Source organism: Pieris rapae, chromosome 7, assembly GCF_905147795.1.
Source record: "Pieris rapae chromosome 7, ilPieRapa1.1, whole genome shotgun sequence".
In the NCBI taxonomy this organism is placed as follows: domain Eukaryota; kingdom Metazoa; phylum Arthropoda; class Insecta; order Lepidoptera; family Pieridae; genus Pieris; species Pieris rapae.
In genome coordinates this window covers 3,445,832-3,462,532 of record NC_059515.1, presented here as the reverse complement: position 1 = coordinate 3,462,532, position 16,701 = coordinate 3,445,832, and the positions used below count along the sequence as shown (strand labels likewise).

The following is a 16,701-nucleotide window of genomic DNA, read 5'->3' as shown; positions in this document are numbered from 1 at the left end:
ACTGTTTTCTTCCTTCTTCCTAGACCGTTTTTATAAGTATATATTATGGGTCTTTACTTGGTAACTAATGTGACGTGAATATTAATTGTAGTTGCATTTATGTATTTAATTATACATATTTGGTACTTCATAACTATATATTAAGGCTTAAATTCGATGTCCTTAAAATGGCGGAAAAATAAAATAAAACTGTAATAGTAACTGTAATAATAAATAAAATAAAACACTAATAAAAGTTGCCGAAAAGTGTACTTTGCAAAAATTGATCTGTATATAATAAAGAATAATTGTCAATTGATTTACGTTTGTTTTATTTTTCCTTTACATTCAAATTAGTTGCAGTGCGATATAACTAATCATGTAAGCTATTTCAAAAGAAATTCAAGGTCTGGATAAAATGTGGTACGGTGAAATGTCAACCAGGTATCAACTGAGACTTGACAGTGACACTGTCACAATTTGATTGCTTGGTGGCCGCTGCTTGCTGAATGCTTCTTGCCGGCTATTGCTGTAACCCGAATAAAATTAGCATTAATTTAATTCAATTCATGGTTATAGAAGTAATTTATGAAATAAAATGTGTTGAGTAAAGTGACTTCTACTAGTGGATTTATTTTTTTAAGAAAATATTGTGATCAGAATACAATTATAGTAAAAAATATGTATGGGATAGAAGTCTGCACGATTTTCTTATTTATAATCAACTATGTGACTGGCTTGGGAGAAATAATATATGCCGTTAATGCTGGAGGACCGGCACATACCGATATTTATGGTATTCACTATGAAAAGGATCCATTACAAGGAAGAATTGGTACCGCTTCCGACTATGGCAAGCAGTTTGTCATGATCGGCAGAGTGAATTCTAAAGATGAAATATTATATCAAACTGAACGTTATCATCATAGCACGTTCGGGTATGATATTCCAGCTAATAAAGATGGTGACTATGTCTTAGTGCTCAAATTCAGTGAAGTCTATTTCAACGCTCCAAATATGAAAGTCTTTGATGTTGTTTTAAATGGGGACCATACTATAGTAGCTGACTTAGATATTTTTGATAAAGTTGGCCGTGGTGTTGCACATGATGAGTATATTCCATATTCAATAAAGAATGGTAAACTTTATTACAATGATGAAGAATCTGATATAAGAGGAAGTAAAATCAAAGTTGAATTTATTAAAGGATACAGGGATAATCCTAAAATTAATGCGTTATATGTTATGAGGGGAAGCATAGAGGAAGTTCCCAAGTTGCCACCAATAGTGTGGCCTGAAACTGAGGCTGAAGAACCACGAGAAGCACAAGAGGAAAAGGTCACTAAGTCAAAAAGAGCAAGTGGACCTAAACAGCCAGACCCATATTCTATAGATGATAGTTCAGTAATGGTGCCTCTATTCATTACAATTGGTGCTTTTCTACCACTATTATTTTGCCTATGCAAACTTTAAATGTAGTCTTTTAGTAAAATCATTTCATTATATTTCTATCATCTCCAGCTTCTAATGTTTTTTTAAATCCTTTAAAAATTTGTAGTAAATAAAATACTATTTTATTATTTGTGACTATTAAGCCAAATGGTACAAATCACTAGGACCCGTCCTACTTATATTTACATGACATTTATGCACTCATCGCTGCAGTTGCACATTAAGTGTAAATAAATTATTGAAAAAATTACTTGTTTTAATTGTCATCTCTCAAGAAAATATACTACATTATAATATACCAACTTTAATATTTAACTGTGATCTTAAATTTACCAACAAAATGTAGAATGTTTATGTTAATAAAACACAATGTAAATCATTACATATTTAATACATGTTGTTACAATAAGCTGTATTTAAGTACTTCTTCCAATCTAAACAACCCTCCAAATTCCATTATTATTATTAGTCTTCTTTATTTTCTCTTCTTAATTTAAGTTTTTGTGATAATTTTACTAATTTTAACAAGCTGAAACAAATAAGTATTAAATTATTGATTAGTAGAAAAAAATAACACACTGAAACACCTTTCTTGTTAGAATAGTTCATACAACAGCAGGTATTAAAAGTTCTTAGAAATAATGCCTTATCCTATGCAAAAAGCGAACTTATTCATTTAATTTTTAAAGTAAGGTAAAGCCCTCACCGTAAATTTTTTCAACGGATAGAAACGTCCGTCGGCGAGAGGTATGTGATAAATTCGCATTATTAATATGTATATGTAAATACTTGCGAAATTTAAGTAGATATATAATAATATAGTCACAGATGTTTTAATTCAATATTTCTCGCCGTAAGCGAAAACTATATTAACTGTATTTGTTGTACGTTCGATATTTATTATTGGGTATACAAAAAAATTCAATAAAATAAAAATTGGGTGTAGCTAAAATTCATCTACCGTGAAACCGATTAAAACAACTAGTTTACAGTATTATATTTGTTGTTTTAGGCATTATCGTAAAAAAATATTATGAACTCGTTGAACAACATAATATAGTCACGCCTGACATAAAAACGCCATTTAGTCATTTTATATCTTGGACTTGCAATATTACAGTTATTTTCTGAGGCGAGGACCGTATTCATAGTTAGCTGAAAAATTTTGGTTACAATAAAAAGTCACGAAGATTAACGAAAGACATAATCATTAATAACATAATCTAGGATATGTAATTACCTATATAAATGGACCTATACTTATCCTTAATGTCGAAATATATATTGGGATCTATTCCCAATGCTTATGTATGTAAACTGTTCGACCCACCATTTAAACTAATGATAGTATTTTGAAATTTTTCTATGTAACTTGTCTTATCCCTATTCATCATAGTTAGGTACTTCTTATTTTCTTGCTACTTAGCCATATAAACTCTAGTCGAGCTAACTTTCTGTGACAATAAAAACTATAGGTATTAAAAAATACTTACGCGTTGCCCGTGCTCTGCAATTTTAATTCACAGTCGCCTTTATAATTTAAAACGAAACCTTTTTTGCATTTTTTACCATTCGTCGTTGAGTTTGGAGAAGCGATTGTATTCAAAGGTGTTTCTGATGAAGCCTCAATGGCGTTTTTTGTAGTTGTATTATTGTCGATAACGGTCACGTCTGTCGATGGTTCATACAATCCTGTGATAGGAGCTCTGGTTGGTGGTTCTGTTTGATCATGCAATGCCGGTACTGTCGTCTTATTATTACTCACAGAGTTAGGCTCAGTACCGGTTGAAGCGTTTAATGGTCTCGGGGTCGTCCGGTTCTGCGGTTTGATTGTCATTTCATTGTAATCATACGCATAGTCATAATCCTGTAAAATATTTTAAGTTTTTTTTAAAGCCGTCTGACGAGAAAATATATACTTAACTACCTATTTGACGAACGGACGGACGGATTACGGACTGATTGAGTGATACCTTAACTTATACATACAAAACATAAAACACAAGGTTAATCAAGACTAACCCAATCTAATAATAATAAAATTATTAAACACAATTCTTAAAATATTTAATGAAAACGCTTTCCGCTATTTTGATTTGAAAATAATCGAATACTAGGTCCAAACAAGTACATAAATATGCAAAGAAAATAAAATAATTCTAAAATGTAAGTAGGTACCTACCACATATTCTTCTTTGCCGCCATTCAAAAGTGCTATGATCTGTAAGTCCTTTAGTCCAACTTGAACATTAAAATCGCCCGATTGACTTTGATCGTAATGCGTACACATGACGCATTTCATCACTGCTAAGACTATTACAAAAATTAATTCACTCTTCATTCTAGAAATATTTTAAATTATAATAAGTACTATAAGCCAAGTAACCGGCGCGTAAATGTCTCCGTTGCTGTACCTGCGCAGTTCTGAGAGCTCCTAAGTTATTTCCATCAACAGAACAGTTACTTCAAGTAACCGTAGGAAGGTCGATAGCCTTTGCTTATAAGATGCGTCCTCACTTCGAATGCGTAGAGACCGCACATTTTTCATGCTAAAATAACAATCATTAAATAAGCTTACTCAAAACTGAAAGATTATCGGCAAACAAACTGAAATATAGTTATGAATACTGCCGACTATTAATTCACATTTAAATACAACTTCCTTACTGGACACAAACGCAATTTATCAATATACGTTTGTGTCGAGTTTACATTATTTTTCCTCATTACTCGATCTTTCGAGTGCTTTTCAGCAGCCATGTGTCTCTTGCTTTGCGATCGATTTATCGATTGCTTATAATAAATTTGCTTTCAATGCAGTCAAGGAAGTTTTATTCAAATATTTTGTTAATATGGTATACGTAGCGTGAAATTGCGAAATTATATTTAATTAATATATGCATTTAAATGATATAAAGAGTTTGATGCTATAAATCTTCTAAGAAGAAAGACGAAGCTAATATTGTAACTAAATAAATATTAATTTTACAAAAAATGCTGACTTCTCAGGCCAAACCCCGTCATTGGTATAATTCCTACACCAACAGTTTAATTTAAGCTTTAAAACTTTAAACCTATTACTCTAGTTTTAGTTAAGATATCTGTAGGATTACTAAAAGATAAACCAAATTTAAATAGCCAATCTGATGGAAAATTGTACCACCATCTTAGGGTTTTTAAATCAACTGTTCAGTGATAACAGGATTACTCATTACATTACAATATAATAAAATAATAAGATTAGTGTATTATAATTATCATATCAATTATTGATTACTTTAGGCATTACATAAAAAAAATTAAGCGTATTTTTATAAGGAGGCTGCTGAAATATAAGATTTTATATGTATGTAGTTACAATTAAAGAAAATATTATCTGTAAAAGTCTGTCTGAATGTCTGTGCAATATTATTGTCAGAAATGTCACTTGTGCTTGCCTTCGTTGACCGTTTCTATTATTGTTTTCGATTTGCCATTGACTCTCATTACGCCTTATTTACAAAATAATTTTGCCGATCACAATATGAACGTGTATGTCAAATAGCAATCATGTAATGTGTAACGTAGCGCGTTAATCGTGGCTTGTAACAAAACCTCTTGTGTAACGCTCAAATGTAATCATGATAAAGTTTTGGAAAAGTGCAGGTATGATTTTTACCAATAATTTGTCCTTCTATTATTTCTTATATAAACTGAATTGCTTATTTTTTGTGTAGCGAAAGGCAAGAGTGGATGTCCCGTGCGGCCACCCGAAGAAAATAGATCAAACGCTCTAGAGGATAATTTTTATATTAACTGCACTTATAATCTCGACGGTATGTGTTCAATGATTCTTGCTTCCTTACAAGCCTTTTAATATGTATACATAATATTATTATTATTTTAGATGTTGCTGAACTATTTGAAAAAAAGTCTAAATTATGTTTAAATCTTAATGATATACTAAAGGATAAAAAGGCTGTTAAAAATTTCTTAATCTTTATGGAATCTCAAGGAAATTGTTTATTATTAAAATGTTGGTTGGAACTTGAAAAATTTCGATTAAATGTGTTATGCTCCAATGAAAGTAATGAGAGAAATCATAGTAGGATATCTCATGCTAAAAGTTTGGATATTCACTGTACCTGCATTAAACCTAATTATCTCCATGATAATCACACACTGCTTAATTGGAGAGCGAGCGCCAGTAATTTAAGAATGTTGGAACGGTTACATGCTGGAAGTTCTTGTAGCAATTTAAATGACAACTTGGTAGAGTCATGTGATTTTTGTGAAATTAATCAAGATATTGACATCACTAATGAAGCTGTAAAATTGTTTAAAAAATATGTAGCATTAGAGGCACCATGTCAGCTGGATGTACCAGATAAATTAAGAAAGGTGCTTATATCTAATATTTGCGAACCAGAAGGGCAAATAAAAGAAAACTGTTTTAAACCTATACAAGATTATTTGTTTCAACAGATGGAGACAAAATATTTTAAAGGCTTTAAAAATCATGCTTTATACACTAAGTCACAAATTGATATTTTAACAACTGGAAGTATTAATTTGAGGGATATTATTTACAATGAAAATATTTTATTTTACTTTACTGAATACTTAGAGCAAGAATCTCGTAGTATGCTTCTTGAATTTCTTATGGCTGTCACTCACTTTAGAGACAACCTTATTAATGGTAATACGAATCCTGACCAGGCTCAAGCAGATGCTATTGTGTTGTATGAAAAGTATTTTTCATTACAAGCCACTAGCCCCATTGGCTTCTCAACAGATATAAGATTAAAAATTGAAAGTAATATTTGCAGAGAAGAAGGCACTATTGCAACATGCTTTGACATAGCATACATAGTTGTTTATAATACCTTAAATAATTATGTGAAAACCTTTTTAGAATCTGAACTTTACTACACATATCTTTCAGAAATGGTAAAATCTGTAGACCTTCTTTCTCCAACTAATTGTAAATCTCAATCGGATTGCAGTAGTGAATTTAGCATAAGTACTCATAATACATTATTGGCTATGGGTGATCCTCTCTATAAAAAGAAACGTAATCTCTCTGTACCTGACATGACTATAGACTCTAATCAACTTTACAATGCTGATGCTCTATGGCAAAGAAAAACACATGATGGTTTGAGTCTAGGAAGAATCAATAGTTTAGGAAGATTTGAATCTAAATTAGAGCCCGATCCAGATAAGAAAGATAAATCAATACTAAAGAAAATGGTCAATAAATTTGTTCCAATGAGCACATCCAGAGTAGAAGAGGAAATGGCTTGGCAAATAGCACATATGATAGTTAAAGATGTCACTGACTTGACAATGGCACCACAGGAAAATGATAATGAGGATTAAGATGTGATAGTTACTAATAAGTTATCCATAAAAATGTAAATAATAGTTTTATGTAAAGATTATATTAAATGTTTATGTAATAATTAATTAATAACAAAATCCTCTAAATAATATGAGAATTTTTCTTGTAAAATGTAAATAAAACAAGAATAATACAGAACTAACAATATATTTTTGCGTGGATTACAAAATCTTTTATCAATATACAATTCACCCTTAACCTATTTACCAATCAAATCACAATCAGATTTTATTACCATACACAACATATGTAAACTGGAAGTTAATGTTGTTTTCATAATATTTTAAAATATCAATAGTAAATCATATAATTGTTGACTAAATTATCTTAGTAAAGTGTGTATATTTGTTCCTAGAATTTACTCTTGAATGTTAAGTAAAATTGATTTTCCTAATGTTCAATTTATAACTAGTCAGAATTATAAGTCAGCCTTTGTTAAATTTCAATGCTTATCAATATGTGCGTGCCTAAAATATTAAAACATGAAACAAACAATATATAATCACAACAAAACAATACACACATGCAAAAACAAAAAAGTGCATAAATGCTAAAACAACACTAGAAATGTGGGTAACATACTTTATAATCATAATGCAATTGAACAGTTTAGCACCAATTAATTAATTACAAAAACTTGTATAAGTGAAATAAACACACTGGGGAATAATAGAAATACAAAAATCTCACATTACTACTACTAGTAGGTCTCCCTACAACCATGAGTATAATATAAATAATTACAAAATTAGTAACATAATGGTCATGTTATGATGATAATAATTACTTCAACATGACATCAAATTAACAAGGCACATAAATTGGTATTATATTATAGATTTTATTTAATGTTGCTTTCAGGTATGAATATATAAAACTTACAAAAGTACAAAATTTTTTGGAGCCTACAATAGTTATAGTTGTGACATACAAATATCCCGTGCATCTATTTGCACAGAAGTAACCATTCTTCTTTTTGGGCTCACAAATCATGTGATATGCATTCAACTTTAAAATAATATAAAGAAGTTTGTTTGCCATGGTTTTACTACCATAATTATACTTAAGGCAAGTAATTAAGCTATATATATATCTAACACATTGCACATTTTCTATCTACATTGGGACGATAAATGTCATTTGATTTGTTATTGACTACTGCATTGTAGGGTTACCCTACAATTGTCACTTAAGTATAGTTTCATAAATTTGTACTGCGACTAGCTATTTTAAAACCGAAAACTTCTATGTATAAATTTTAAAATCAAATGCAGACAGAATTTATAGTATATCACTATTCAAACAAAACTTAAAATTTTGTTCACACTTTCTACTAATAGAGATGGCAACAATAAAAAAACAATAATGGCAACACTTGCGTTTATAATGTAGCATAGTTATTAATAGGGGAAGGGATCGGAGCTAAAAGTAATCGAGATGGTTCCGACCCTAAAAGTGGCGATTGCTCGTCACTGAAATTGAGCTCCTTATGATCATTGTGGAACATTGGCTGATATCTGTCTGTGACATTCCACTTTCTATAGACTAACGCATTGAGAAGGGCTTGCATTGGATTCATCAATGCCTGAAATTAATCGAAATTAATTAATTATTTAAATTATACATATTTATACTTGAACATTAAACATGCAAAAATATATAGCGTTTTAAGCCTTATCGAGAACAGCCAGATTGGTTTTTATTTATACATACCAACTTCGTATTCGATTAAAAGAAGCGGTTGCTTGGATTATTATTTTTATTTATTTAATAATTATTTGCGATAAACATATAAAACAATCAGTTTTTCCTAATGAATTTGACTAAAATGTTTTTCCTCATAAAAAGAGTTTCAATTCGTGCTAGATTATACTGACCAGCAAGTTTTATATTTCTCAATGAGATTGCTTCTGCAGTTTGCTGTTGAATATTCTTTTAAATTCATAATCTACCCTATCCTACATACAAAAACGATACATATTTCTACGATTGTTGTGTTAGTTAGTTTACATAGCAATCGAATTATTTGTAAATATTGTTACTTTGATAACACTCGTTTAAGTGTTAAATTGTGAGCAAACAGATGCCAATACGATAATAATTTTATTCTTTTATACTACAGATTTTACCACGAAAGGTTACGAGCACGCCAAGGACGGTATAGTTTATCACATTCTCCATTAAAACGCGACTTATCGTCAGATTATTTTTTAACGTGTAATATTATTTAAATTAAAATAATGCTGAGTTAACGTTTTATATCGAGAAAATTGTATTTATATATGCATTTTATTTATTGTATATAATATCCTTGCATTTCAATATTACAATGGAAAAAAGTAAAAATGAAATTGTTTACAAAATTGAAATTTCTTGATTATAGTACCATATTATATACTTCGTAACAAGCTGCATTTGTAGAATCAACTATTTTTATATTAGAACTAAAACTATAATAACTTTGATCATTAGTAATCGTAAATTTGTTTAAAACAAACAACAAAACCAGGTTAATCAGTTTTAAAAAAATGTCCAAAATATAAGACGGACGGATAACATTGTTTAATTATTCATTAAAATAATTACAATTTCCTTAGGCCTAATCGATCATCATGAATAATAAATAAGTAGATTTCCCACGATGTTAAACCTCAATTTAAAGAGTTGTATTAAAAAATATTTGTTTATAGTGACTGTGAAGATCACTTTATCGAACCACTAAAACAATTTTTTTACATTCGTTTAAGGCCCCATGCCCCATTTATGCATGATGTGATTCTTACCATTATATACCAAATCGAAATAATCGCTTTGACGGGCATTGTAGACCACATTGTCCATATTAAAATTCCATTTATAAGATTCGGCAACCAGCACACGTAAAATACGACGTTTATCAAAAAGAATTTCAGTCGTAAAGCATCCACAACTTTTCTTTCTTTGCTTGTAAACTGGAAAAAAATAACAATGACGTAGTGGAATTGTATTTATTGTGACAAATAGTTAATACCAATTATTGATTATTATTTACTATTATTACATTACCTGTGCTAATGGCAGAGCTACTGTAACTTCAAGTTTCTTTCCCGCCAAAATGTATATAATGGGATTTATGACCATCACTAAAGCTATGGGCACATAAGTTGCACAATAGTTTGGTAGAATCCTTAACAGCACATTCGATAATGATGTTAAATTATGGCACCTGCAATTGTTTTTTGTGTTTGAAATTCTAGACTGACACAAATCATATTTTTAACAAAAAAAGTTGTTTTTAAAAACTTGCCTGTTTAAAGTTTTTACCCAGTTTTCACGGAGCATTAAACATTAGTTAGGTGAGTTTTTAGTTAATAATTAAAATCCCAAATCGAATGTTAGCCATTGCATACTTGAAGGCAAAATGACCCCTTTAGTTTTTCCCTAACTCATAAATTGTAATATAATATTTCCGATAATGTCCAATAGACTATATTCTTTATAAGTAACATAAGTATCACATAGCTTGAAGAACCCTTCAATAAATAAAGATAGTTTAACCCACACACCCCAAATTTCAGGACCCGGCTTCAAACAAACTTTCGTTTAACATATTTGGACATCTTTACAACCGCCACTGAACGTAACTCGCGTTAAACCTTTATTTTTTAATATTAAGCAGATCTCGCGCGGTAATACTTACGTAGCATTAGGTATGTATAGTATGGACAGACCTATACTGGTCGTCGCTGCAGGTATTCCCCAAGCCAAGGAGTGGTAAAGTAGAGGTCGTGTGTCTTTACCCTGTATTGACTGCCATATGTCTACCGCATAGAATAATGTCCAAAACCACGTGGCTGTGTAAAAATATTGCGTCCATGCCTGAAATTATAAAGTATTCGATAATATATTTTTATAGAATAAATTTTACTCTTACTAAAGATATATTAAATGTATCTATAATTATAAAAATCTCGTATCACGCACTCTACCGGAGCACCTCGATGGTTTATTAATCCGTAACATAAATATTATACTGATGATCTAATTTCAACGTATTTTGTATATATTTAGTTGTAGCTTTTTTATGCTTTTCGCAATACAGACGGTAACATCTAAAAGCTTATAAAAGCTATTAGAATGGCACACATTTTATTAATAATAACCATCGTTATTATAAATTATTTATTTATATTAAGTATGTGCATAATACATTGCATTACTAAATGACCTTCATTCTTGATTCCTAGTGACAAAAACAATTCTCAAGAGAACCTGTTTGAGGTTGTTTGTTTGTGTATTTTTAATACATTAACAGACTTGAATGTAATTTATACGTAATATTTTTACATTAAGTTTTTAAATCGAGCACCGTTTCCCGAATGACATGGTTTGATCTGAAAACAATAGCAATTGTTTACAGATACTGAATCCTTATCACTTCACGATAGAAAAACGCCGAAATATATTCAATACATGACTCAAAAAATGTTTACTTCATGACCTAATTGAATTTAAAAACTATGTGCAACAGAGTTAACCACAAAACAGATCATGTTACAGACATTCACTTTAATTTATCCTTCTGAATATGGTTTCACATCTATAGTTACCTATTTAATTTATTGTTAAAACATTGGGAGGTTGAAATTTGAAACTTGACTTATTGAAATGGTAATAAAAAATGGTACGCACCGAAGTAATGCTACAAAATAGAACACTAATATTATCATCTGGAAGTGGTAAGATATTTTTGTACTTCAACCAGAAAGATGATCGTACCAGCACACCTGAAAAATTATATATTACTATTTAATTTTAAACAACAATAGAGCATTTTTTGTACATGTTACTGTTAATTTTTTTGAATGTGCAGACTATGACTTCCTATTTATTTCCAATATTGATGACTTGTCAAGGCATTGAGCCCAGTTCAAATTACTTTGGTAAAGATAGCATGACAGAATCAAGCAACTCATGATACAACTGTGTTGCTGGAAAATATAACTTCCTAAAAAAACTCTCATTGAATTGAACAACCTTTTGTCTAAACTTGAATTAAATATAATTCAATAAAAACCTGTTATTGTTAATAAGTGTGAAGTATACAAAAAAAATCTACAGTAGAAAGGAATGAGAGTAAGATATAGCAAGATATTTCAAGTGAATATGACTTTGACTTTATTTCGTCGCAGTGCAATCATTTCTTTATGGAATCACTTGTTTATAGTCATTGTATATCAGTGTTGATTATTTCCTCCTTTTAACTATTTAGTCATAAAATAAAATTAGAATAGTAGTAAGGTAATAATACTTATTATTACTTATTGCTAATATGTGGGTAACACTGAATATGTTTAGAACTGTCCAATTAGAAACATTGCTAATGAAAACTTTTTTGAATTTCAATTTATAATCAAATTTCAAAATATAATACTCTTTAGTAACCCTACATAGTATATTGCAGTAATTTGTTTTTGTGAATTGGTGGCAAATCTAAAACTCTTGTTACACGTGAAAATGAACCTAACGCGAGAAAATATTCGGGCAATGATTTATTATGACTTTCGTTATGGACTTAGGTACTCAACAACAAACCTATGATAAGATGCAATTAGCATTTCTTAATAAAGCTCCGTCTCGTGCCACTATTTATAGTTGGTTTAACGAGTTTAAGCGTGGACGTAGCAATCTCAAGGATGATCCGCGTGAGGGACGTCCTTTAACAGCGACTACTGAAGATAACATCAGTGCTGTGCGACGCATGATAGAGGAAGATAAGACAGTGACCTATCAGCAAATACGGGCAAGCCTAGGCATCAGTAGGAGTCGCCTTAAAAAAATATTACACGAACATTTAGGCGTAAGGAAACTTTGTACCAGATGGATTCCTCATACTTTAACGGACGACCAGAAACACCTTCGCATGGACTGGTGTCGCCAAATGTTAGATGAGTTCAACGGCGGTGAATTAAATGCTGTAGTTGACATCGTCACAGGAAAGCTGCTGAATATATTGCTACGAACCCGAAACCAAAAGACAATCATCTCACTGGGTGCTTCCTTTTGAAGAATGGCCAACTAAGGTCAAGAAAGGACGAAGTCAAGGAACTAAGATGATTTCTTGGTTGGCCTAAATCTTTGGCGGGAAAGGTCATTTAACGGTAGTTGTGCTAGAAGATGGAACTACAGTTATTGCACACTGGTATGTCAATCGCTGTTTGGCTGTTGTCTTGCCCAAAATTCGTCAGCATCGCCCTCGAAGCAGAATTCTACTTCACCACAGCGCACTCCGTTAAACAATTGAATATATGACTATGGCAGGTGTCAAGATAATGAGTCATCCGCCATATAGTCCTGACCTGGCGCCCTGCGAGTCCCATATTTTCATAAGAACTAAAGATAAAATTGGAGGTATTTGTTTTCCAAACCCTGAAGATGAAGAAAGAAAATGCCATAGGAGAGACCACTAAGGAAGAATGGGCCCACTGGTTTTCTCAGTGAGTGTAGACTTATAGAGATTATGTTGAATAACAATAAGAGTATTGGCAACTTTCTACATTAAGGTGTTTTTTCATTATCTAAAAATTTCCAGTGTTACCTAGGTGTAACATAGGGGTCCTGGGTTTGATTCTTGAAGAAAATGCAATTTTATGTAATTAATGCCCAGGTTTCTTTTAGGTAAACATCAATTATATATACAGAATTAAATATTATCATCTTTAATACTTTTAGAGTTGCTAAATCATACCGAGAGAGGCTAAGAGATCTGCAACTGCCAACCACATTATGATCTTTCTTCCCCTGCTTGGACTTTGTATTCTCCGTACACCATTTAGGAATATCTTAAAAAATAAATAATTAACAATCTTTTCTTACTCCAAAGAAATTATTACACAAATTTCTTAATTATTAAAATGCAAAGTCTAAATTAATAAATAGTTATGAAGCTTAATAAATAAACAAAAAAGGACCACACCACGTTAAAGAGTTAAATAAAAGTAATTGTTATGATATTTCTTAAAGATTAATCAGGATATTCAAATATTTTCTCAAATACTCACCTGATACATAGCACCAAGAATTCCAATAGTGGATGATACCAAACAAACTGTATTGTAAGATTCAGTATTAAACTCATCCATTATTTGAATGGTTACTACTCCTCCTTGATTATCATTATGATGGCAGCAAAAAGTCTGTATTGTAGGATCAGACATTTTCGACTTGGTAAGGAAACAAATCAGAAGGTGCGCTAAATTAACTATAAACTTATTACGTCGATATTATTATTAAAACTGATTGTAAAAAAAACCGGCTGAGACCAGACACAAAACTAGCTTTTATTGTTAAACAATATAAACTGATGATGATAAGGATTCGATCGAACCGTAAATATTAGGACTAATCTAGTTAATAAATGAGCTTCATTGCTCATTTTTTAAGTCTGTTATTAATATATGATATTTATATATATTAATTAATACACAAATAGAATCATTTATTTTGTCAACAAAAAATTCACCTTTAAAGTACCGAACACAGATTACTTATCAAATATTATTTAAAACTAAATATTTTAGTATACCGGTATGCCCCAAAAGTAAACAGTCTAAACACTACTACAGCAATCGCCACCGGGCACAGACTAAAAAATATTGACTACTCAATACGCATTAATTACACATTATTGACCACATACAATATTAACTTTTTACAAAACAAGTGCAACGTTTGCAAGAATAGGTTTTTGCAGAATTTGATTAATGTTAAGTTAATAGAATTAGCTTAAAATTCATAGTTTTTACTCAAATAGTTTTCGCAATCATGTATGTCCTCACAGCGCACTGTGCCCAAGAGATTGCGTGTCGTATGTGTATGTGATATGTCGAGGATTAAAAAGCATGATTTAACAGTCCAAAAATGTCCATAAATACTTCTATTTACAAAAATGTAAAGTAATATTGTAACAGGATTTATTTTCGTACAAAAGTGCCGTACTAATAATAAATAAAACAATTTAATTGCATATATCCTTTTTAATTGTACCACACACATTTTACAACACAATCTTTTTATTTGTTTTCTTAAAGCAAGTCAGATTTAGTAGTGGAAATGAGAGGTATTACAGTTAAATTATTTTTTACACTAAAGCATGGGTTAATAGGATCACGAATTTCTCCCGATTCCGAAGTCGTACAGTTTAACCCAACAGAGAAGTCCTTAATCTCATCTTCACTAGAAAGTTTTAAAGCTTTTGGAGAATTTGAATCGCTAGTATTAGTTTCTACCAAGGTGTCATTTAGAGCAGTTTCTGCAAGAACGTTCGGTGGTTCTGTAACGTTATTTTGTGCTGCAGTATTCAGTAAAATGGAACATGGTATAGTCGTCATAAATTCTTTACTATCTTTTGTTACCACAGTGATCGTGCATTTCGTGTCATTATTAGCATTCTCAACTTTATCATCCTTAACATTAGCATCAGGTGTGAAGGAAGTTGCGATTGAACAAGGTATTGCGATGACTTCCGTAGCATTAATACTGCTGATTGTGAGAGTACAGTTTACTAAATCACGTAATATGGAATCTTCAGCCGAAACAGTTCCGTTTTCGGCAGCTACTGCAATAGGCTGTCCTCTATTATCATAGATAACGGTATGATGATGATGACCTGTAGATCTAGCCAAATTCCACAATGCCAATCCAGTAAGCACGGTTCCTATACCGGCACCTGCTAAACCAACACCAGCTAGCGTACTACCAGAACGGCTTACACCACCATAACCTTTGTTGGTGTAGCTGCCAAAGTAACCAGGCATTTGTGGACTGTATCCTGGTCCACCATGACCTCCATACCCACTGAAGCCATGTCCATAGTTGGAATATGGGGGTGGAGGGCCTTGATGATTGTTATTTCCATACGGTGTGTAGGGTGGGGGAGCAGCCTGGTAATTATTTCCAACATTGTTCGGTGGGTGATTGTTTTGTAAATTGTTATTAGTTGGGTACTGTGGCTTATTTGGTGAATTATACGACGGCGGAACCCCATTTGATCCGGATAATCCTGATCCTTGTGGATAGCTAGAGCCAGCTGAATTTCCAGATAGTCCATTGGACGCAGGATATGCGTGGCTATTCGTTTGGCTCGGTGACGCAGGATGAGGTGCAGTTTGCTGGCTTGGTACATTACTTCTTTGAACATGCTCCTGTTGCTGAGTTTGTTTTGAACCTGCACCAGAAAGCCCAGTGTTGCTTGCAGGATACGATGGAGCTTGATTTCCTGGTTTAGATTGATGTGATTGCGATATCTGTGTCTTTTGAGCAGGTTTTTCTTGCCAACCAAATAAACTTGGTTTGGGAGCTGACGCTTGTGGATAGCTCAAGGAAGTTGGAGCCGGCTGAGGCTTATAATTAGTCTTCCTACTAGAACCTCTTCCCGAGCCTCGGCTTCTAGAAAGTTTCTTTCCTTCAATAGTCACCGCAAAAATCAATAACAATAGACACGTTACTTCGAGAAGTTTTTTAGTCATTTTTATGATGTATTTCTAGTTATTTACACTGTAAATTATTTTAGTAACTTTCGATCCAAGTGGCGTGCAACGTCGTTCGTTTCACGAAAGCTATTGTGCTTCTACGATATGACGCAGTACGTTTCTGGAATTAGATTGGTCAATATTCACGCGCCCTTTAAAACGAAGCTGGTCGATGCTATTACTATAGGAGTTTTACTAAATATAGCCATATAAGTAAACATAGTAACCTCGAGGTGAACCTCGACTAACAAGCGCAAACAAGCGACTTGGTCAAATCAATATTTTGTACTCAGGTAAATTTAAGGTAGGTACATATCAACGTTCTACATGCTATAAAAAATGGTTACTTACCTAAGTATACGCAAATTCAAAAGTTAT

The 16,701-nt window shown here is 31.8% G+C and overlaps 5 protein-coding genes across 6 annotated transcripts; 2 read left to right on the top strand and 3 right to left on the bottom strand.

Annotated features, from left to right (window-relative positions):
• Positions 1 to 457: 457 nt before the first annotated feature.
• On the top strand, positions 458 to 1,500 carry LOC110992756 (malectin-A). Its single transcript, XM_022258703.2, has one exon. It carries the CDS (start codon positions 661 to 663, stop codon positions 1,450 to 1,452), a length of 792 nt encoding a protein of 263 aa, XP_022114395.1. The 5' UTR covers positions 458 to 660; the 3' UTR covers positions 1,453 to 1,500.
• Positions 1,501 to 1,803: 303 nt separating this feature from the next.
• On the bottom strand, positions 1,804 to 4,073 carry LOC110992757. 2 transcript variants are annotated; one of them, XM_022258704.2, is made up of 4 exons: positions 3,846 to 4,073; positions 3,614 to 3,773; positions 2,925 to 3,298; positions 1,804 to 1,960 (listed from the first exon to the last, which is right to left on the bottom strand). In XM_022258704.2, exons 2-4 carry the CDS (start codon positions 3,770 to 3,772, stop codon positions 1,897 to 1,899), a joined length of 597 nt encoding a protein of 198 aa, XP_022114396.1. In that variant the 5' UTR covers position 3,773; positions 3,846 to 4,073; the 3' UTR covers positions 1,804 to 1,896. The 2 variants fall into 2 exon arrangements, with proteins under 2 accessions (XP_022114396.1, XP_045484904.1); XM_045628948.1 differs by having other exon boundaries at positions 3,614 to 4,072.
• A 790-nt stretch (positions 4,074 to 4,863) lies between these two features.
• On the top strand, positions 4,864 to 6,865 carry LOC110992718 (A-kinase anchor protein 10, mitochondrial). The gene is made up of 3 exons (XM_022258646.2): positions 4,864 to 5,076; positions 5,148 to 5,246; positions 5,318 to 6,865. The coding sequence occupies exons 1-3, from the start codon at positions 5,052 to 5,054 to the stop codon at positions 6,790 to 6,792; spliced, it is 1,599 nt and encodes a 532-aa protein (XP_022114338.2). The 5' UTR covers positions 4,864 to 5,051; the 3' UTR covers positions 6,793 to 6,865.
• Positions 6,866 to 6,945: 80 nt separating this feature from the next.
• Positions 6,946 to 14,389, bottom strand: LOC110992719 (G-protein coupled receptor 143). Its single transcript, XM_022258647.2, has 7 exons — positions 13,855 to 14,389; positions 13,542 to 13,635; positions 11,486 to 11,580; positions 10,494 to 10,672; positions 9,860 to 10,019; positions 9,598 to 9,765; positions 6,946 to 8,399 (listed from the first exon to the last, which is right to left on the bottom strand). The coding sequence occupies exons 1-7, from the start codon at positions 14,008 to 14,010 to the stop codon at positions 8,196 to 8,198; spliced, it is 1,056 nt and encodes a 351-aa protein (XP_022114339.2). The 5' UTR covers positions 14,011 to 14,389; the 3' UTR covers positions 6,946 to 8,195.
• Positions 14,390 to 14,704: 315 nt separating this feature from the next.
• On the bottom strand, positions 14,705 to 16,565 carry LOC110992768. Its single transcript, XM_022258721.2, has one exon. The coding sequence runs from the start codon at positions 16,318 to 16,320 to the stop codon at positions 14,878 to 14,880; it is 1,443 nt and encodes a 480-aa protein (XP_022114413.2). The 5' UTR covers positions 16,321 to 16,565; the 3' UTR covers positions 14,705 to 14,877.
• Between the last annotated feature and the right edge of the window lie 136 nt (positions 16,566 to 16,701).